The sequence below is a fragment of the Pipistrellus kuhlii genome, unplaced genomic scaffold, assembly GCF_014108245.1.
Source record: "Pipistrellus kuhlii isolate mPipKuh1 unplaced genomic scaffold, mPipKuh1.p scaffold_m20_p_11, whole genome shotgun sequence".
NCBI lineage: Eukaryota > Metazoa > Chordata > Mammalia > Chiroptera > Vespertilionidae > Pipistrellus > Pipistrellus kuhlii.
Genome location: NW_023425416.1, coordinates 23,877,015 through 23,899,601, shown reverse-complemented (window position 1 = coordinate 23,899,601; position 22,587 = coordinate 23,877,015). Strand labels below are relative to the sequence as shown.

Below are 22,587 nucleotides of genomic sequence, written 5' to 3'. Positions count from 1 at the left end.
GGTCTTCTTGGGAGTCGGAGAAGGCAAATCTAGGGAACCTCTATGCTTAGAGGAGGAATTGCCTAGCAAGGTGTCTGTCGTGGGGGGGCAGGAGTGAGGAAGAAGGGATTCCAGGCAGAAGGAATGGCCTGTGCAAAGGCCCTGCGGTGAGAAGGAGTCTTGTCCAACCGAAGAACTGAAATATAATAGCAGGTGGCACACATGGAGGGGGGCAGGGAACAAAGCCGGGGAGGCAGATGTGGTCTCACGAAGGTTGGAGGAAGCCAGCAGGAAGTAAAGCTTTGTGTGTATAAGAAGTTTGAGTGAGGGTGAGATTACAAGCGCATTAACAGTGCTCACGGCCAGGTGCCAAAGTGAGACGCCTCCTGGTCAAGGTGGCTGCCCGAGGGAAGAAGCATCACCGGGAGGAGGACTCTGCTTGGCAGGACTCATCGAGCCTCAGGGCAGCCAGGCTACCCCACCTGCCGGTCAGAGGCTACCCCTCAGCCTCCCCCTCCCCCCAGGGCTCCAGGCCCTTTCTTCCTGCCGTCCCTGAATGCTGATTGGCTCTGCAGTCACCATGCCCAGCTCTTTGTCCAGCCCCTCAGTTCCCAGGCCTTAAAAGAGGATTTACTGCAGCCCAAACCAGCCATAGTAACTTGCAAGAAATGGGTCCTAAGTAGGCATGCGATTCTGCGTGCTACGTAAAGTTGTTGTTGGACATCTCTCATTTCCCGAGAACCAGAGGTCAGACTACTTGCAATGAGGCTTTAGCAATCCCCACCCATCCCAAAGGTGCATCCTCTGGAGACGGCAGCTGCCAGCACCCTGGAGCCATGGCCCTCTGAGGCAGCGATGAGGCTGAACCAGCTCCATTGCAGGCTCAGGAGGCCCCGCTTTGACGACAGAATTCATTCCAAAGCAACAACTGGTAACGAATGGTGCTGTCGGGTGAGCCACGCCCTGACCCTGACCACGCATTGCCCAAAACCAGTCATCTGGATCTTGTTGCAGAGCCAGGCGGGGTCGCACACAGGGTGGGGACCGTGGGGCCTACTCATCACCCCAAGGACCCATCAGCACAGAAAGCTATTTGGCACCTCAGCTCCACACACCCCGAGAATGAATGAAGATATTCACTCAGGGCCTTGAAAGGAACCCAGTTTCTGTTTTGAAGTTCAGAAAGTACCTCCAACACTATTTACTGTTCATCTTCTACACCCTACTTGAGTTTACGTGAGTGTGGCCATCTTCCTCCCACTGCTTTCGCCGAATAGAAACAGCAAACGAGAGTGGGGGCCGGGGGTGGGGGGGGGAGACCGGAGGCCAGCACACCAGCTGCAGCCCTGCAGCAGGGACCACTGTCCCACACAGAGGGCACAGGTCAGCGACAGCACGCCCGCGCTCTGCAGGCACAGCAGTCGGGGCTGTCCATTAAGGCACATCAGCCTGGGCCGGGGGTCGGCAAACTCATTAGTCAACAGAGCCAAATATCAACAGTACAACGATTGAAATTTCTTTTGAGAGCCGAAAACCGACTTCTGCGCATGGGCCATGAAATTTCAATCGGACTGTACGTGTGCGCCCGCACGTGGTATTTTGTGGAAGAGCCACACTCAAGGGGCCAAAGAGCCACATGTGGCTGGCAGGCCGCAGTTTGCCCGCCACTGGTCTGGGCCATTTGGAAAAGGGACACGCAGCCCCCACCACAGGAACCAGGCAGAACACAGTCAGTACCCAAAGTGGCATTGCCCTTTCCAATCCTGAATCTTCGAAAATGGATTCCATTATGGGTAGGGTGATTGGTTTAAGATGAGGGCACAGCCCTAGGTGGCTTAGCGCAGTGGATAGAGCGTCAGCCTGCCAACTCAAGGGTCCCAGGTTCAATTCCGGCCTAGGGCACATGCCTGGGTTGCAGGCTGGATCCCCAGTGGGAGTGGTGCAGGAGGCAGCCGATCAATGATTCTCTCTCATCATTGATGTTTCTCTCTCTCTCTCTCCTTCTCCCCTTTTCTCTGAAATCATAAAAAAATATTTAAAAAAAGATGAGGACATAGTATCATTTCACAATATAAACAGATATCAAGATCACTCTGGTGTACCTTAAATGTACATGGTTTTATATGTCAATAAAACTGGAAAAAAATTAAATTAAAAACAAAAGATGAGGGCATAAAGCATTTTAGAAAAAATTTCACCCAAAGAGATCAAACTAAAAGTGGGTTATACTTAACAGGATAATTTTCCAGAAAAAAAGTCACTGATGTTGAATAAGCTCTTTCTCAACGTTTCAGATAAATGAGGTGTCAGTGAAATCAGTAACCTCAGCATCAATCAAAAGGCACCCCAAGGAGGGTGTGATTGATTATGTAACGAGGGGCACAGGCAGTGGGGGCCGTCAGCTCATGGAAGGGTATGCGCCTGCGTGCTCAGAGTCACCGAGGGCTGGGCTGAGGAGGACCTGGGGCGGGGCAGGGAGGGGTAGGACCGGGCTCCACGGAAGGCCGGGGGGGGGGGGGGGGGGGGGGGGGGGGATATGGTGCTGTTCCTGGTCTGAGGAATGGCAGGAGCAATGGCAGGGAGGCCGGGAAGCACTTGAGTCTGGCAAGAAGGAAGTTTGTGGGTGGATCCCTGCAGGGGCCAGACTGTGACCCGGATGGATGCCCCACACACGTCTCCCGGGCGGCTGTGCTGACCAGTCCACAGACGCCTCTCTGAGGGCCTCCCGGGCGCGCCCAGGAGGCTCCCTCTGCAGGGCCGGTGACCGGGCTGTCCTGGCAGCGCGGGCCCTGGAAGTGCGGGGGAGGAGAGGGCCCGGTGCGGCTCCGGGCCCCGTGGGCTGCGCGCAGCTGGCCCGTGTCAGGCGGGCATCGGCGTCTGCAGACCTCGCTGCCCAGATCCAGGCAGGGCCGCCCGTCACAAGCGAGCCTTTGTGGCCCCGGCCTACGAAACCAGCCAAATATTTTCCCTGTCATTTTATGAGGTGCTAGCTCTGCCCATTCAAGCTGGGGAAAATAAAGCGTCACATAATTTGTTCCGTTAGAGTCGAGGAGGTTTGAAGTCGAGGGAATTCTGTGCCCCTGGAGAGGCCCGTCAGCCTGAGGCGGGGGGGTGGTGTTCCCAGGGTCCCCCCTCTGGAGGAGATGTGGGCAGCATCCAAGCCGGGGCAGATTTTACAGATGCAGAGAGCGAGGCCCTGAGCCTGGAGAGGCAGCCCGGGAAAGAGTGCGAAATGAGGAGACCCGGTTCCCTGAGAGTCTTTAGCACTTCCAGGGGCCTGCTAGCCTCCGGTTCGCAGGTGAGGCGGGCCCGGGAGCTCACAGAGAAAGGGGAGGAGGAGTTCTCCAGCAGAACCTACAAGGCAGAGAGGATTCTGGCCGGGGTGCGAGGTGGGGAGCTTTGTGGGGCCAGCAAGTGGGCAGCCATGGGCGCGCTGTGATTTACGGCTTCCCAGTGAGTTCCCAGACCCCTTCTTACTGCCGACGGCCTATCACTGAGAAATAGAACCGCTTCCCTTTGCCTCTGGTAATGTGTCCTTTATGGAGCAGTTGCTTATACTACTTCACTAGGTACCACACTTATTTCTTCACCCAAGATGCATTGGACATCTCCTATGTGCCAGTCCCTGCCTAAAGGATGTAACCCTGACATTCTCCTTCACAACAGCCCTATATCGAGTGTCAGTGAACCCATTGGTACAGGCGGGTAAGTTGAGCTCCTAGAGAAATAGCTTGACAAAGACATCTAATCCTGCATTCACGCCCTCATAGGCAGGGTTAGAAAGAGGCAAATAATTAGGAAAGAGACCGTGTAAATAACCCCAATTATAAATCTTTGATTTATCTCCAAAGTTATATTTAAATAAATCATAATTTTGTATATAAATTATCTTTTGAGATGAATAAAGATCCATTTTCTTAAAAGGCAATCCTTGGCCACAACCTCAATCCCACACCGCGTGCAGTGACTCCACATCGCCACCTGGTGGCAGAGCTTCTGCATAGCAAGGGAGAGAGAGATTGAAAAGAGAAACGCAGTCTTAACCAGAGGACTACTGTGGGCGCCCGGAGGGAATCCATGTTGGAAGTGAGAATCCGGGACGCTGGTCTGTCCTCTGCCCTAGACTGGCCACACTGCCAGTATGCCAGGCACTTCAGCTCTCTGAGTGAGTGGCAGACCCTGAGCTCCCTTCTAACCAAACACCCCCTGACTCTGTTGTCATTCTTAGGCTGCATTGAGCTTCCCACACCAGGGTGACTCCACCAGGAATTACTTCTGATCAGACTTCAAGAACTCAAGTCCAGGGTCTAGAGAACGTCCTAGCACAGAGGGGTGGTTTATTACATGTATTCTCTTTGTAAGAAACAGGAAATCTTACCCAAAATGCCTACGTTGATAAAGGGGATGCATGGAATTTTTTCACTAACTAGTCCTGGGGCGAATCTGGCTTGAGCCTCACCTGTATCCAGGATTCAAACACTATTGTCAGGATCTGGTTTTTCTCTCTCTCTGCATTTCTCAGCTTTCTCGTCCTTTGTGTCTCGTGGTGCCTGAAGGGTACCTAATAGGGCCATAGGTTCCCATACTGTCAACCTACAGGAAAATAAAGACTGTTTCCACACTGATCCCTAGATCTCCCCTCCCACAGAGCGCCACGCAGAAGGCCCTCTGACACCCATTGAGGATGGGACCCCCAGGGTCTACTTTCTCAGGCCCAGCGTGACCATGAGGAGCCCTGGGCCTATCCCTTCCCTTCTCAGCCATGAGGAGTAAGCATGCTTGCAGCAGCCGCATCCAGCACAAGTTCTAGACTGCATTCTGATTGGGCCCACTTGGGTGACATAACCCACCCTGACTGTGGCCGCCGGATTGGGAAGTGCTGATTGGCTCAGCCCTGGTCACAGGCTCTCCCAGAGCTGAGTTGGGGCAGTCTCTGGGATAAACACCCTCCCCAAGGGAAGTAAAAGAGGAAAGGATGCTGAAAGTGAAACCGTCAGAAATCCATTAGTAACTAACGTAAGGGTTAATAGAGTGAAAGTTTACAAGTGATTGATCTTTTGGATCAATCAGGGTGATAAGACTGTCCTGATTACAGCGTCACTTTATTGGGTCTGGAAAGTTCATTCGGTAGCAGAGGGAGGGGGTTGGGTGTCATCTGTGTCCTGTCCTCCCCACACGCCATCCCCAGGGGGCAGTCTGGCTGCAGACACACTTCAATAGTGACCTCAATTCAGAGTCCTGGAAGAAGAGAGATTTTTCTTAGGTTTCTGGGTTTACCCATGGGTGTGTGTCTTACACGTAAATCTCATCCTATAACCACTGGTGCCTCCTTCATTCCCTCCTCTGGTCTCTGACCTTCACTTGGGATTTTGTTTATCTAGAGTGGACTTCTCTGGCTGTTTGGCCCTGCTTGGGTTGATATTTAAAATTCCAGGCAGATTGTCCAAATGGGCAGGGCCTTAGGGACTCTGGTCCAAGCCCCTCATGCTGCGGGCGGGGACCAGCAAGGGTCAAGGTCTTGCCGAGGTCCCACAGCCTGGCAGCCCCTTCCCATGGGCGCCTCATCACCATGGGATTCCCGAGCTGGCCGGCAGGAAGGCTGCCCAGGTGAAGGCCCAGAAGGTACCTCTGTGGCGAACGAACAACCCACAAAATGCATTATCCATCGGGCGGAGCGGTAGGGCGGGCCCCTCATTGCGTGCGTCCATTGCTGGGTGCAGCCCTTCCTCCTAGTATTTAGCTCGGGCGAAAGTTAAAAATGGATTTCCCCAGCATATCCAAATGAGGCTGAGGCAGCAGGTGGTATGAGAGCAGAGACTTGAATTTCAGCGGGTGCACTGCAAGGGAATCATCTGGAATGGATGCTCTGTGGTTGTGGTCCTTTGGGGGTGCGGAGCGTTGTACCGAGCAGCACTAGGACCCGGTGAACACCCTGGAGTCCCACCGGGGCCCGCCTCAGATTGCTTCCCGTTTATTGGGGGAGCCACACAATGAGCTGAGCACTAATAAAGCGCCATGGGGGGAGGGGGGAGGGAGGGAAGGAGGAGGGCAGTGGAGAGAGTGACAGGTGTTTGGGGCGGCTGTGGCACCAGGGAAGTGGTCCCAGAAGGAGGGATATTGGAGTTTGGTCTAAAGATGTTACTAGACGGAAAAGGCCAGAAAAGGCATTTCTGGGGCGGGTACAGCCTGTGCAAAGGCACGGAGGCTTCCAGACACATGGCCGAGCTCAGGAGACCGCAAGAAGCTAAGGAGCACATGGACAGAGAGTCTCGGCAAAGAGATCAGTTCATGGAAGGGTGACCCGTTGGTGTTTATTCGTACATTAAAACCTGGGCCTTTTGAAGTCCAGTATTTGTTAAATTTAGGTTGCATTGATGTGAAATACATTCATAAGCTTAATTAAAGCACGGCAGTGACAAGTCTCCTGCCCACCCAGTTCCCAGCCACCCCGTCCAGAGACAGCAGATGCTGTCAGATTCTCGTGTTTTCTTCTCAGATATTTTCTGCAAACACACCCACGGCAGCATTCCCTCACTTTCCACGTCTTGGGGGTGACTCAGAACACGGAGGGCTTCTCCGTTCTCTGCAGAGGTGGGGTCCAGTGGTCCAGCCCCAGCTGTGCATGAAGAGCTTAGAGACCCTCCCGACCTGGCCCCTCCTTTTACAGCGGAATAGACCAGAGGCCCCGAGAAGGCGGGAGCCCGCCAAGGCCTCCTAGCTGGTCAGTGACCAAGCCAGGACTCAAGCTCGGATCTGCTGCCTCTCACATCTGCCCAGGGCCCGCCGGGCGCCCTGCCTTGCCTCGGTAGCCTGTGGTTGGGAAAGGAGATGGGTGAGGCTGCCATTTTTTGCAGCCGCTACAGGCTGCAGTCTGCTCATCCGCCCGCCTCTTGATGTGATCCCAGACTTCACGGGAACCTTTACCAGTGATCCCCCCCTCCCCTCCTCCTCTTTCCTCCTCCTCAGCTTCCTCCTCCCCACCTTTGCCCTGTGTCTAACCTCAGCCCCATCCCTATCCCAGCAACTGGTCACTATGACAACGAGGGCCTTCCAGGTATTTTATTTGGAGCCCTAATTAAGCAGGGCAGACTATAGGCTGGGAGCCTGCGGGGAAGTGTTTTATGGCCTGTGAGAGCCCAGGTGCTATTTATAGCTCCCTAATCAGTGTTGCTAAATGGGGTCTTAATGCAAGTTCTGTGGCAACCGAAGGTTTTCATCTCTGAGAGTCTCCTCCCTGGAGCCTCCCTCCCCCCTCTGTCCGCCTGCGCGGCCCCCGCCTAGCAGCCTTAGGAAACGGGCCTCCTCTGTGCGCAGCAGCTGTGTGCAGGCTGCCTGGCCCTCCCCACAGTGGGCCCTTTGCGGTCCCGCCTTTGGGGATATTCGGACCAGGCTGTCACATCCTGGGATCCTCAGGTTTGGGATTGTGTCCCCAACCTCCCACCATCTTTCTCGGCCTCTTCATCAAAACCAGAGTGACATGAGGGGCGTGAATGACTGAATGCATAGGCAAGCATTCACATTTTTGTGGATGTTGGAAAATCCTTTCCACTAATACCGCGTGGGCCAACAAGCAGTTTCACACATTGAAACAGAGCAGCTTAACTACCCTGTTTCCCCGAAAATAAGACAGTGTCTTATATTAATTTTTGCTCCCAAAGATGCACTAGGTGTTATTTTCAGGGCATGTCTTATTTTTCCATGAAGAAGAATACGGTACACATTTGTTGTTAAATGAAAATAAAGAAAATTTATTACCTGTATACGGTACGGTAAATTAATTTTCATTCTGAGACAGAGCCTGGGGGGGGGGGGGGCTTATTTTCGGGGGATGCCTTATATTTCACTCAGAAGGAAACCTGTAAGTAGGTCTTATTTTTGGAGGATGTTTTCTTTTCGGGGAAACACGGTATAACCCCCTTTCCTTACAGCTGGGAAATTCTGGCTGAGAATGGGAGAGGGAATTAACTCATGTCTGTTGCCAGGCGCTAGTTAATGTTGGAGCTTCACATGTGCCCCCTCGCTCAGTCTTCACGTGACTTGTGTTATAGAGAAAGAGCCTGTGACAGTCAGCATAGGCCAGGTCTTGCTGCAGTAACAGACAAGCCCCAAATGGCACTAGCTTCAAACAACGTTTGTTTCTGCCCTTGCTGCGTGCCTGTTGCTGATCAGCAGAAGGCCCGATTGTGCAAGGTTTGTGTCCGCGTTTTAGGTCCAGGGCAGGAGGAGCAGGCCCCCGTGGTCACTAATGGAAAATGAAAGGCAGTTCTACGCCTACTGGCTCCTAAATTTCCAGTTGAAGTGACACACGTCACTTCCACCGACATTTCTCCCGCCAAATTCGGTCTTGTGGCCACACCTACCTTCCAGTGAGCGAGGAAGGTAAGCTGATCCTGTGCCCGGTGTGTGAGAGCTGGGATATTTGAGAAGAGTTCTAATGACCTCCACGGAAGCTGAGGGCCTCTGGGGTGAAGATTTGCCCAAATCCCACAGCTCCTAAGCAGCAGAGCAGGGATTAGGACGCTCAGCTGTTCCCCACAGAAATCCATGCTCTTTTCCCGGGTAAGGATGTGGTTATAGACACGGGCTCTGAAAACGGATTCTGGCTTGAATCCCATCTGCTACGTAGGCAAGTCACTTAACCCAGTGGTCGGCAAACTCATTAGTCAACAGAGTCAACTATCAACAGCACAACAATTGAAATTTCTTTTGAGAGCCAAATTTTTTAAACTTAAACTTCTAGTGCCATATCTTCAAAATAGACTCGCCCAGGCCATGGTATTCTGTGGAAGAGCCACACTTAAGGGGCCAAAGAGCCACATGTGGCTCTCGAGCCGCAGTTTGCCGACCACAGACTTAACCTGTCAGTGTCGTCCATCTGTAAAATGACGGTTCTTTGTGCAGGACCGTGTTCTGAAAACCAAAACTTTATTCCTAAGTTTGAGCCAAACTCATTTGGCAGCCGCAGTCAACCTGAACTGGTGTAACGCTATTTATAGTCATTTCTTATTTCACTCGATATGAATATTCATGGGTTTCACTACAGAAATAGGAAGGTGTTTGATTGCACTGCCTTGGACCACTGGGATGTTATACAACATATATATATATGGCGTATGCAGCCAAATTGCTAAGCCCCAAGGCTTTGGATAAGGGACTCTGGCTCTGTAGCTTCTCTCATGGGCTTGTAGTGAGAATGGAGGGAAATAATGTGTCAGGGATTTGGGGTCCAGGGCCCAGCATGTAGTACGTGGCTACCCGAGGTTCCCAGCTTGGACTGATGAGGCAGGAGAGAGGCGTGGGCTGGGGAGAGATTGCCACAAGAGCGGAGTCCGATGCATGAGAAAGCGGAATGCTCCGGTTTGCACCTGACTGAAATCAGCATCTCTCTCTGTTTCCTGGTCAGTGCGGGTTTCTTAGGGCCTCAGACATCCGTGAGTGTGTTTGTGGAATGACTCTCTCACTGCCAACAGGATGCTTGTGAAGGTCCTCGGAAAAGACAGCATGCTCTGTAAACCTCAGTTGTTCTCACACGATTAGTTTAAAAGCAAGAGGGGGGGGGGGCGCTGCCCAGGCTGGATGCTGGGAACCGCCCCCGGGAGCCCTCAGCGCGAGAGGGGTCTTTGCACAGAGTTACGGGGATCGCAGCTAGAGTTGGCCACAGTGAGCAGGTGCCTGGATCTGGGGGAGCCGTGCCTCTGTGGTTGGATCAGAGCTTCTGGCAGATTCTGAGGTTGAGCTGCCCCCAAGTGGGACGGCAGTTGCCGACTCGCCATAAAGGTGGCAGGTGAGATTCACTCCGGAATCGAAGTGGCAGTGGCAGCCCAAGGCTGTGTCTCGGCCTGGGAATATTTTATTTGGCCACACTAAATTAAAATACCCTGGACAGCCCATACAAATCTTTGATTCCTGGCTTTTTTTTTTTTTTTTTTTTTTTTTTTTTGAGGACATCTATAACACGGGCCCACCTTCCTGCTTGGAGCTGAGGCGGCCCCTTTTGCATGTCCTGTGGGGACCACAGGCCCACCCTCTCCCTTTGCCCACTGCTCACACCTGCTCCTTGTAGTTACTTAGGTGGCCTGCCCAGGCCCTAGGCATTGGAGTCTGCAGCCTCTGGTCTAAAGTCCAAACGTATTTGTGATGACTAGAAGTTATTTTCATTCATGCACTGGTCATTAACTTTTAAAAAAATATTTTGTTATTGATTTCAGAGAGGAAGGGAGAGGGAGAGAGAGCTGGAAACATCAATGATGAGAGAGAATCATTGTTTGGCTGCCTCCTGCACAATCTCTCCGCGCGCCCCCCCCCCCCCCCCCCCCACACACACACACGCACACACACTGGGGATCAAGCCCACAACTCTGACATGTGCCCTGACTGGGACTCGAACCGTGACCTCCCAGTTCATAGACCAATGCTCAACCACTGAGCTACACCAGCCGTGCTGATCATTAACTTTTTTAAAGGTCTCCTAAAACAAGGAACTCTTGGCCTTGAAACTAGAAGTGGAACTAGATCAGCAGTTCCCAAGTTGGCCAGCTGTTTCTCTGTGGCGTGGCTCTTTCCACGCTGAAAAGCCTGTATCTGCCGACCTCCTCAGTCACCTCTTCTCAGGGGGCACGCTCCCCCTCCCCCGGAGCGCTCCCTGAGCACAGCTCCTCTTTCCCTGAAGCTGCTCTGCTGAGAAAACCTGGCGGGCTCCGTCCAGGAACCCCGTTCACTTATCAGTTTTGCTTAACTTCAGAGAAACGAGCTCCCAGCACCCTCCTCTGGGCCTGGTCTGAGCTCGCACTTGGAAAGGTCAAACAAACACAATAAATCCATTAGAAAGCCTTCGTATGAAGCCCCAGGGGCTCGTGCTGCGTAGCAAGAGGCTGACCTGGTGACCTTCCCCAAGTGGAAGGAAGCGTGCCTGACCTTGGCCCTGTGCCCGGCAGCCCCGATGGGTGGGGTGCGAGTGAGGGCTGCGTTAGCCACGGAGCCTGGTGGTGGCCTGGAGGGAGAAGACCCCTCACACCGTCTGCATGGGCTTCCTCCTCCTCTCCAAACTCTCCGGGCCAAATGCCCGTCAGGACCGGGTGGGCAGGACGACCCAGTAGTCACTGCCCCCCACTGGGCAGGGTCCTTCGTCGGGGCCGCTCACGGCTGACCTGCCAGCCCAGGGCAGGGCTTTGCTGGGTCAGGGGCCTCCGTACACAGAGGTGAACAGCACGTGGAGCCAGGCTGAGGGGCAGGGGCTGGGGCACCGGGACCGAGCGACAGACGAGTGGGGCTGGGGAAGCTTTCCTCTGGGGCGACGGTCCCTCCGCAGTCTGGCAACGGAGGGTGGGTCCTGAGCCAGGCTGCCCAGGTCCCAGTCTCCTCTTTACCCCTTCAGTGTGGTCATGGAGAGACTTACCTCCTCGTGCCCCGGGTCCTCAGTCTGTACAGCACGTGGGAGGTGCTGTCTTAAGTCCTTGCTGCCACTCTTGCCATTATAACCTGTTACTATCGCCCAGGGGCCCAGTGAGACCACCAGCGTGGACTCTGAAAATATGCCAATGTTTGTGGGTTTCTTCCTGCTCTTGCTTCTGATGAAAAGATGGGAAGGAGCACCCTGTACCGGAGCGGAGGCTGACGGGCAGGGCTGGAGCTGGGACCCCACAGAACAGGCCTCGGACCCGGCTCCCTGACCCACTGCTCTGCCCCCCTCGGGCCTCTGGGCGGAGTCACCTGAGGCTGTGGACACAGAGGCGTTCCTGCCTGGTGTCCTGCCCTCAGCTCCGCACCAGCTGCCTCTGCGTTCACCTGGTCCTGAAGGACCGACTGCGCCGGAACAGCAGTTGTCATGTCCTGATCGCCCCCTGTGCCGGGTGGGGACCACACCTCTGAAGTTCCTGCTTGCTTTTCTTTTGCTTGTTTCCTTATTGAAGTTCCACAGTTAGACGTGTGTCTAAACCATGCCGTGCTTAGTTCTAATTGTTCTAGAATTTCCCAGCAGGTCTATTCCTGTGCCAATACCACACTGTGCTCATTGCCGTGGGTTTAAGTAGGTCTTGCTCTCTGGTAGGCAAGTCCTGGGGGCCCACACCCCTTCTTCTTCTTCTTCTTCAGAAGGGGATGCGCCAGGAGGAATGGGGGGCCCATCCCTGAGGGTCTGCCCCGGGTGGGACGAGCACCCACTGTCTGCAGGGCTGTGTGCTCCCGCCCCTGCCTCCCGGGTCCCACGTGCTTCCTGCAGCATCCATACGGAGCCAGGCTGTCCCCGTGGCCGCAGAGGCAGAGCAACTTGTCCCGCGGTGCAGGGTGCGCGCCCCCTCGAGGCCCCTCCTTGAGCTTCTCCTGTGACGAGGAGCTGCCCTCGTCCAGCCACCGCGTAGCCAGCGGGATGGGCTCCAAACTGAAAACAGCCGGATTTTCTGGGAAACGTTTCCGCTGAGTCAGGAGCACCTTCCACCAGACGGAGGGACTGGCGCAGTGTTTCTCATTCTGCCCGCGGCCGGGACCTTGCCGCCTCCGTGGAGACGGGGCTCACTGGAGCCGCCGCCCCTCTCCCAGCCCCGGCCCCATGGTGTCAAGGCAGAGCCACAAGGGCTGGCTGGCAAGGACAAGAGCCAGTCGCTGCCTGTGGCAGCCCGAAGTCTCCACACCAGCCGCTGGGCAGGATTCCACAGCACCTGGGGGCAGTCAGGGGTCTGTCGCTGGTCAGGGGCAGGGAAACCACATTTCCTGAACTGGAAATAAGGTGATGACGTCTGAACAACGACGGGATGTTTCCAGCTGGGGTTGTTCCACAGCCTTCTCCCGCACCACCTCCTCCAGGAAGCCCACCCGGCCTGTGCCACATACTTGGGAGCCACAACCCTGGGTCTCTAAGGCTCAGCTTGTAGGGAGCAGCTATAGGATTAAGCCTCGGGCTGACCTGGGGCAGGGCCACAAACAAGTCCCAGCCTGGAGGGCAGAGCTCTCCTAGCATAATTAAGCCTGACCTTGTAGGCCTCACTAATTCCTTCCTAAGCAGCTGTGGGAGGTACAGCAAGTGTTGCCAAAACAAGAACATTTGTGTACACGTTAATCTACCCTTGTTTTAATGAGACTATAAAATGAAGCATTCGGCTTGCAGGCTGGACTTCTCTGGGTCCTCATCCACGCATGGGAGATCCACTCTGCCTGTCTTCTTTAATCCTTCACCACCTCTCCTCAGGTTCACCCTTGGCGGTGTTGGGGCAGCAGATATAAATAATTCTCTCTTTTCCATGACCAGCACAGCTGCAGAGAGGACAGGAGTCCTGAGAAGGGGTGACGGGGGATTGAGAAAATGAAAGAGATAGCTACAAAGACAGTAGGGAAAGCTGGTACCGGGTGGGACAGCTGTCCTCTGATGGAGAGACAGGGACCCAGAGCCGATATAGCGCATTTATTTTATACAGGAAGATACTGGGAAGTTTTACTAAAGTTTAAGATAAAGAAAATATATGCATTCTTGTGGGTGGGCCCAGATAATTGTGTTTGTTCCTGGTGCCCGACTGGATGTAGATAATGAAATTCACCCCCCAGACCTGAGCTAAAGGTCAGACTGACAACATACCTGCCTGTGGCAAGGTATGTTTCCAGGGCATGGCTCTGCCAGGCGCCACTGGAATCAGCTAACATTTATATCACTGGCTTGCCATCTACTTTTCATGGACATGTTGACCTAATCTGTGATTTCTGCTCTGCCGAGTGTCAGCTGGTGGCCAGGACCCTGCCTGTTTTCTGCCGAGCCACTTGCCGCACTACAGCACTGTAGTCCTGGGAAGGCAGGCAGGCCGCTCTGCCAGCTGATGGCCTAGGCTGGCCTGAACCAGGGCCGCCAGCTGTGTGGCAGGTTTGAGGAGAGGAGGCCCGGAAACGGAACCAAATAGAGATAACCTGAACTCAAGGGGCTGCTGTTCCCACTTTGTCCAGGCCCCAGCCCTGTGCTCCCAGCCACTCACTGGCCACCCCATCATGCCTACCTGCTCCAGGCCCTGTGTCTCTGGGAATAGTGTGTTGTTCTCCTGGGTGAAGAGGGAAAGTGGAGAAATGGAATGCTGATGGATTGAGCAAAAAAAGAGGGCTCTGAAGTCTCAAGGTTTCAGTGATAGGAAATAGGGTCACGGTGGGGGTGGCTGGATCCGGTGGTCAGAGACTAAAGCACTAGAAAGGGCATTTGGGGGTGATGTTGACGTCCGTGTGTGGCCCAGAGAGAGGGTCACTGCGGTGGGGAGGAGGGTGTCTGGAGGATGTGGCAGTCCACAGCCAGGAGACTGTGGAGGAGTCTGTCCAGAGGTGGAGGCGGGTATGGTGGAGAGGGGGCCTGGCAAACGGGGATCAGAGGTCAGTAGGCAGCAGCAGCGAGGAGAGGGAGAGGACTGAGCCGAGTGGTGTGAGCTGTGGAGGGGCTGGGATTTCTCACAAGCGGATGGAGGCGGCTTGTGTGGGGCAAAGGGAAGCAAGGAGTCCGGCCCCACCTCCCTCAGGAGCCCGCCTGGCACGTGCCACAAGCGCGGGAGCCGCAGCCTGGGGGCACAGACAGCCCCAGAGAAGGCGGAAGGGAGAAGGAAGGGCAGCGGAGTCCTGGGAGGGAGTGTGCGGTTCCGTTGAGGTGGGAGGTGGAGGCGCTGTCAGAGACGTGGAGGTGCAGTGGGCACAGTGGGAGATGTGAGTGGTGGGGAAGCCGAGGGCGGGGCCAGGTGAGGAGGCACAGAGTGGTGGGGGGGAGGGGGAGGAAAGGGTGGGCAGGAGGGCTTTAGAGAAATGAAGGCCACTGTGAGGAGGCTCTTCCAAGCATCAAGGCCTAATGGATCTTCCCATCATTCAGCGACCGTCCTTCTCTCAGTTCCACTGACTCTCCCCTTTCTCGGCCTTTGCTACAGGAGCTTGGGGCTTCTCGGGGCCCCTTTGGTGGGAGCCGTGCTCACCCCTGGGGTGTAGGGCTACCTGTCCTCTGCTCGGTATCTCCACCCTCCGGTCCCATCCCGACATCTAGCCCTCCAACTGCCTTTTCTGCTTCACAGCATCGTTCTCAGGGCCTTCACACACACACACACACACACACACACACACACACGCACGCGTGCACACACACACACGCACACGCACACACATCTCTTCTGTAGGTTCAGGGACAGTCTGGGTGGGAGGGGCACAGCTCCCCCAGTTCAGGGGGCATTTTCCAGCAATCCCTGTCCTGGGTTCTGCCCTTTTGGAGATCCCCGTGTGATCTTGACTTGCTCACTCTCAATCCCTGGGATAAATGAGGCCCCACCTGGGCGCTGGGGTCCACCTGGGCCAATGACGCCGGTCGGCACAGCATTCATCTAAGATGCTGCTGTGTCCCACCTGTCGTCACCACCCTCTTTCCTCGGGAAATGGGGAGGCTTGTTAAGGGAAAACTCCGAATGCTTTCTAGGCGTGAGCCGAGTCTCTGTTGGCCACGCCAGGGCCAACAGGCACAGGGATGCTGTAGCAGAGAGGTGAGCGGACAATGATACACGTGTCCGTTTGTGTAGGTACCTTTGTGGCTTGACACCTGCCAGGTGCAGGCCGAGGGCAGAGGAGCCAAGTCACTGGGGAGGAGGAAGCACTTGATTTGGGTCCTGAAAGAGGAGGCAGGCCCGGCAGGCCGCGCAGGGCCGGAGTTCCAGCCGAGGGAGCTGCAGGAGAGGCCCAGAGGCCAGCGGGCAATTCCGTCCTCGGACACCGAAGCCACGGGCTGTGGATAAGTGACCAGCGATGTGTCTGACCCATAGAGTATGCGTGCGTGCCCACATGTGTGTCTTCTCGTTTCTCTTCCTGAAAGCAACACCAGTGCCCGGTCTACTTAAGTTTCGACTTCAGGGCCATTGCTCAAACCTTCCTCTACCTGCTGATCATTGTCTTCAACTGTTGCAGAAGAATTGCACCTCCTGACCTTAAAATGTTGATATTTTTTCCAAACTATAAACGCAGGGGTGGAGACAGGGTGGGGACTCGTGTCTTAGATCTCCCCACTGCGTGCAGAGGAGACTAGGAGGGGCCCAGGGAAGCAGCCGAAGCTATCGGTCCCAGTACTCAGACCCTGTGCCCAGATCTCCTCGTTCCTGTCACAGTCATCGACCATCACAGCGCGACAGCCAACGCCCCCGTTTTACCGCCTGCACAACAGAGCCCTGGGAAGTAACGGGGCTTCCTCGGGGCCGTGCAAGGGGTAGTGATGGGGAATCATGGGAAATACAGGACACCGGAGGACTTTGGAAATGATCGCCTGGTGATATTTTTAACACAGAACCAGACATCCAGCGCCGGCTCCAATAAATCTTCAACCGGAGCATAGCATCGTCAACAATTAGCATGATGTACCGAGGCGTCTGTGAGTCACAACAAGCAAATTATGACTATTTTTAAATGTACTTCCTAGGCTCGTGGCATGAAATAAGAGACTGCCTTTCAGGGAAGGAGCATGCTCTGTCTTGCCATCGTCACAATGCACGATGGGGGCCTCAGCTCTCCCCACTCCACGGAGGAGGAGAACGTGGCTCCAGGAAAGGGAGCCAGCCCGCTGGCCACTGGTGGTAGGAGCGGGAGCCAGGACCCCAAGCCAGCCCCCCTCTTCCTACCTTGTCCTCCCTGGCTTGTGTTGTTTCCACACTCAACCGGCAGGGAGCTGAACGAAGCTCTGGGCGCAGGGACTCAGTGTTTTACTGTGAAATATTTTTTTAAGGTGAAATTTATGAGTAATTTTTTAAAAAATATATATTTATTGATTTTTTACAGAGATGAAGGAAGAGAGATAGAGAGTTAGAAACATTGATAAGAGAGAGACATCGACCAGCTGCCTCCTGCACACCCCCTACTGGGGATGTACCCTCAACCAAGGTACATGCCCTTGACCGGAATCGAACCTGGGACCCTTGAGTCCGCAGGCCAATGCTCTATCCACTGAGCCAAACTGGTTTCGGCTGTGAAATTATTCTTGACATTTATTCAGAAAGTGTACTCATCTCAGGTGAGTAAGCTTGATGGTTTTTACAAATGGAATGCACTGGTACAGGCAGGAATCAAATCAAGGGGAGCAATACCAGCCCCTCAGGAGCTCCATGGTGCCGTGCCCCATTCCAGCCACTGCTCTCCCCACGTACCCCTGCCTGACGTCATCCCTCTGTGTGTCTGGACTTGGTACAGATAAAGTCACACAAAATGTACTTTTCTTTCATTCATACTTAAGTGCGAGAGATTCGTCCATATTTTTGCATGCATTTGTGGTTCCTTCATTTTCATGGCAGGTTAGTATTTGACTCTGTGAAGATACACATTTATGTTGACATCCCACAGTTGGTGGATGGTAAAGTTGTTGTTTGCAGTTGGTTACCTCCATGAGTATCCTTGTATGTGCATTTGGGTGAGCATGTGTACACCCGGTAGTAAAATTGCAGGCCATAGGGTTCAGCTTTAGGAGATGCCTCCAGTTTTCCCAAGTGGGTATGCCAGTGTATCCATAGCATTATGAGAATTCCTGTTGCTCCACATCCTCACCAACACTTGCTATTGTCTTGTTCTAGTTTTTAGCCATCCTGGTTGGCATCTCGGAGAGTCACAGTATAGCGTTAATTTGTATGTCTCAGGAAGTAGAACGCATTTTCATATATTTATTGGCCATTTGGATATTCATTTTTGCAAACAATGGTTCTTTTTTAATTTTATCTTTAGTCAGAAAGCTTTCTGAGAATGCCTCTCATCCCTTTGTTGATCATTTTGTTAACGGAAGAAACATTCAGACCTGTGAGGCATTTTTTTTCTGAGTTTATCTGAGCCAGACTGTCGACAATTGCCAGGAAGCAGAATCTCAGTGGACTGAGATAATGCTCCGGAGATTGGCAGTTTAGCACCTTGTTTTTCACATTACAGTCTAAAGAGGAGACATAAGTGGGTTACACAAAATCCACTGGTGATGGTTTAGGGAGGCGGGAGAAAGCAAAGTGGGGAAACCTCTGGGATTGGATAAAAAGTAAAAATGGTAGACACTTCTTTTACTTAGCTGGGCGCAGGGTAGTTAACAGATGACAATGAGGGGATTTGTGGTCTCCACAGAGCAGTGCCTGTGCTTTTGAGGGGCCCAGATAAAGGAAAATCACTTTGACATTCCAAGCTCCCATAGATAGAAAAAGACAATAGGCCCAGTTGAAGTAAAGATTAACCTTTATCAGGGGAAACTCCGGCCAAGGACATGACCACTCACCATACATTGCTTTTTAATTTTAAAAGTTTTCATTTCAGACCCTCCTTTGTGGTACTTCAGGTCTCTAAGTCCGCAAGGCCGCCAGGCAGGCCTTCCCCGAGCCAGTCGGATTAGCATGTGGCCCCTTCCGCCCACCATTTCTAAACCTTGGTATCTGACAGCTCCGGGGAGTTCCAAAGCCACGGTGGGTGAGGCGGAGGAGCCGGAGGGGCGCCCGGCGATGCTGGTGCCTTCCTCCAAGCTGGGAGCTCCTCAGCGGCGCCAGGGCTTTCTCTGTGCACTGAGGGTGGTCGTGCCTTGCAGTCATGGGAATTAGGAGCGGGGATTGATATTTCACACCGAGAGCTAAAGAGGTGCTCTGAACTGCAGCCCCCCTTGCTCTCTGCCTTTGGAGTCTGGGCTCTGGATTGATTCCGGTGATTGCGGAGGAGTGAAGATAAAAGGCCACCTTCCCTCCCATGCAGCTCCTCGTTAGGCAGGGAACACACACGGAGCCGAGCGCGCTGATAAGGCTGCGCATTGGGGGGTGGGGGTGGGGGGCGCTGAGGACCTAGGATGTGCCTAGAGCATTAACGTGATGCAGAAAGCTTTTAAGCTCGGACAACGATTATCAAACTTTAACAGCTTAATTTCTTCCCCTGATATAAAATGCAAGCCCATCTCCCATCAGAAGAGGAACTGCTTGTCTGCCAGCCGGAGTCTATCCTGTAGCAGTCCTCCCCAGCTCTGCCTCACCAGGGCAACCAAACCAAGGCCTGGGCCTGAGGGAGAGAGTAAACGCCAGGCTTGGAGGTTACGGAACCTCCCATGAGCTGAGCACTGAGCTAAGTTCTTTACACTTTCTAACTCATTTAACTCTCACCACACGCCTCCCGACCGTTAAAACATGCCCTGTTCTCGGTGAGCTTACAGGGCATGAGAGCTGCCGGTCAGAGCAATCTGTTTCAGTAGCTTCCAGCAGCCACGGAGGAGATAACCACAAAGGAGGACGGGTTGGGAGAAGGTGCGAGATGGCCGGAGCAGCAAGTCGTCAGTCCATTTATTTAACCGGTGATGGCTGGGTCATCCCGGCAACAGGCTCAGCGGGGGCCTGGCACAGATGAGTCAGGGTCACATCCTTTAGGAAGTTAACAATCACTAACTCATCGTTAAGTGAATGAAACGGAAAAATCCTTGCTGTTTGTCTGAATGGGAGGGAGAGGGCACGTCCGGTCGGGGTGGTACTCGCTGCCAACAGACCCAGAGCAGAGACTGACGCTTCCCGAGCTCCCACTGCATTCATTCTGTAGCCCGGGCGAGGCACTGTGCACCGGTCACCTCCTTCCATCCCCGCCGCAAACCTGCGAACTGTTGCTCCGCTTTACAGATGGGCCGGCGGGCAGGTGGGTGGTGCAGAGCGGGCAGGTGGGCGGTGCACAGCGGGCAGGTGGGCGGTGCACAGCGGGCAGGTGGGGAGGACCGGTGGGGAGAAGGTGCGAGAAGGCACTGGCGAGACTCTAACCGGCTCCCCTCTCTTGCAGCCGAGCCCCTGCCGCTGATGGACCTGTGCCGGAGATCCATCCGCCTCGCCCTGGGCCGCCAGCGCCTGCAGGACATCGGCTCCCTGCCTCTGCCTCCGGCTCTCAAAAGCTACCTGCAGTACCAGTGAGCGGCGCTGGGGGCGCTGGTGGGCAGCCGTGGGCCGCGGGGCCCGGCCGCCCCTTCCGCGGGCGCACAGAACATTCACAGGAAGGCGTCTTTCTCACCCCGGTCCCCCCAGAACTTTGTTCTCTGAAAGGCCAGTACTACGCGTTCCCGACTTTGAAAAATGAATGTCTGTTGCCAACAGTATTTGCTGCCTGAGAAGCAGCTCTCCCCGAGTCCCGCCGCCTCCGCCCTGGAAGCCGCCAAGCCCCCCGGGAGGAGGCCGGCCCGCCCGCCCGCCCGCTGGACTCCGCAGCCACCGGATCGGATCGTATTGATCCGAGAGCCTGTTTCCATATTCAAGAGAATGAATAAAACATTGGGGCAGGAGACTCTCTGTGGTGTGCCCGGAGCAGACAGACAGGGCCAGCTGGGGGAGAAGCTGCCCCTGAATAATGAATGATGACAGCAGCCACTGCGTCCCCTCCGGACCCTCGCCCCTGGCAGGGCAGCCGGATACGCTAGGACTTTGCCCTTTGGAAAGGGATGCCCCGAGGCAGAGCTGGCAAGTGGCCCGAGCAGTGTTTAGCCGCCTTCTGGCTTACCTCTGAAAGTCGTTTACTTACCCCTGTCAACTGCCTTCCTGCCCCACACCCACCCACTGCACCCCTCACCCCCCTTTGCCCCAGGCACCTCTTATTCAGGGAAGCTGAGTCTCACACGAATTCACCCCAGGGACAGAGTGTTTATTATTATGTTACGTAGCAGGTGCATTGTAAGAGAGGAGTATGAGGAGTGAGGGCAGTTACTTAGTCCAAAGGTGCTAATGGGGAGGTTGGGGGCATTGCGACCCCCTGGTGGATGATGCCCAGGGGTCTCTAGGCAACCATCCACTCAGGATGCAGCCCGGTTGCCACAAAGCTTTATCTGAGCAAATTATTTTTTCACTTTAGGAGACTTGTACGAGCTTGTCTGTTTCAAAGGTGTGTGTGTGTGACGTGCTGTTTATTTATCAGCGTGGGGCCCGCGGGGGCAGCCCTGTACCTGGAAGGGCGGACGTGGGAGGCACCTTCTTCGCCTGCCCCAAGCCTGGCCTTCTCCTCCCGGAAGGATGCTGCTGCTGCTGAGACCGCCTCCTCTGGGCACATCTCGCGAGCGTTTCCGACGCTCCCTGCCCAGACTCCTTTTTAACTGGAAATTGTCCCAGCAGTGGAATCTCAGAGCCCCAGATGGCACTGCCGCCCCCACTTTAATGTGAATTTGACTGATGAATGAGGAACGTTTCTAATAAAGTGTGTCATTCAGTCCTCCCGCTGTTTATTCATGCTTCTGTCAACCTGGCTGGTCTTCCCCAGACACTCAGAGGCAGGAATGTGATTCCTTCTCCCTGCTGTTCTCGTCTCTGCTGTCTTGTCCCCACTTGAGCCCAAACTCTAGCCATTTGGCAAAGGCCTGCCCTGGAGGAGAACTGTGCCCGGGTCCCGGGTCCATGGGAAGCTGGCTGTGCTGGTGGAAGAACAGGGCAAGCTCCCGAGGCCAGGGCTGTGGTGTCCGAAGGGCAGCTCTGCAGGGCACACAGGGCCCAGCAGGGCAAACCCTGTGAGACCACCATGTCACAGTAGGCCCAATGGTGGGGCTGGGTGTGACTTTGGAAGTGCACCTCGTCGCCAAGGAGCCGTGCCGATTGCCGAAGGGTTCGGGTGTGGCTTAGCCAGGCTCCAGGCCGGAAGCAGCCAATGGAGACTGAGGGACGGGGCAGGACTGGCACAACTTCCACTCGGCCGTACGGCCCACCAACACGCACTGTGCCAAGAGGATGAAGACCGAGGACCCAGCAGTGATGCAGACACGCTCCATCCCCAGGGCAGACACACTGCAGCCTGGTAAAATGAGAGGGAGCTCACAAGGGCCTGCGTGGAAGGCTTCCTGGAGGAAGAGGCACCCTCCACACCTCCTGCTTTAGGGAAGACCCCTTAGGTGAGGGCAGACCCAAACAACCAGCCATGCTGCACGCCGCCAGGGGCCGTATTCTCCCCCACTTCTGACCTGGGCTGGAGGCTGCACTCAGCCTCCGGGGGGGGGGGGGGGGGGGGGGGGGGCCCTTCCTTTAGGTTTGTGGGAAGCAGCTGCCTGCAGAGGCCTGGCCTCAGGCTTAGGGGGCCAGAGCCCTGGTGTGAGTCCCATAGCACAGCATCAGGACACCCCATCGTCAGCCTCTCTCCTGGGCTTCACCTGCCTGGCTCTGGGTCAAGGCTTCGGAGTTGGACCAGCGGTCACCAACCTTTCGGACCTCGTGGACCACCAGTGATCTGTGGACCACGGGTTGGCAACCGCTGCTCTAGACTATAACCATAACACACACCAGAGGGTAATGAATACACACACACACACACTCCCCAACCCTGGGAGGGTTCAGGGGAGTCTGCTAGCTGTGGACTTGACTGTGATGTACCTCACAGCCTTAGACACCGAGAAGCCCACAGTCCCCTGGGTCTCTGCCTGAACAGCACAGTTGTCTGTGTCTCTGGTTAAACAGTGAACTCCCACAGACAAGGACAAGGATTCCTGGGTCCTTTTTCAGGAGTGGCCGATGGGGTCAGACAAGCCCGCGTGCACATTAAAATCCCACAAGGACATTTGTAAAAGGTCCCAGTGCCCAGGCCCTTCCCCAGACCAATGAAAGGCGGTCCCCGGGGGCGGGGCCTGCCGCGGGAGCTCCCCAGGTGATCCTAATGCGCAGCCCCGCGGGAGGAGCCGCCGCTTAATTGAGT

At 54.8% G+C, this 22,587-nt stretch overlaps 1 protein-coding gene across 1 annotated transcript in view; it reads left to right on the top strand.

Annotated features, from left to right (window-relative positions):
- The window catches only part of SPSB4 (splA/ryanodine receptor domain and SOCS box containing 4), a 68,889-nt gene extending 47,764 nt beyond the window's left edge, over nt 1-21,125 (top strand). Inside the window, exon 3 of the mRNA XM_036431282.2 lies at nt 19,714-21,125. Within this exon, the coding sequence (XP_036287175.1) occupies nt 19,714-19,841 (128 nt within the window). The 3' untranslated portion in view covers nt 19,842-21,125. The remainder of the gene's footprint in view (nt 1-19,713) is intronic.
- The last annotated feature ends 1,462 nt before the right edge of the window (nt 21,126-22,587 follow it).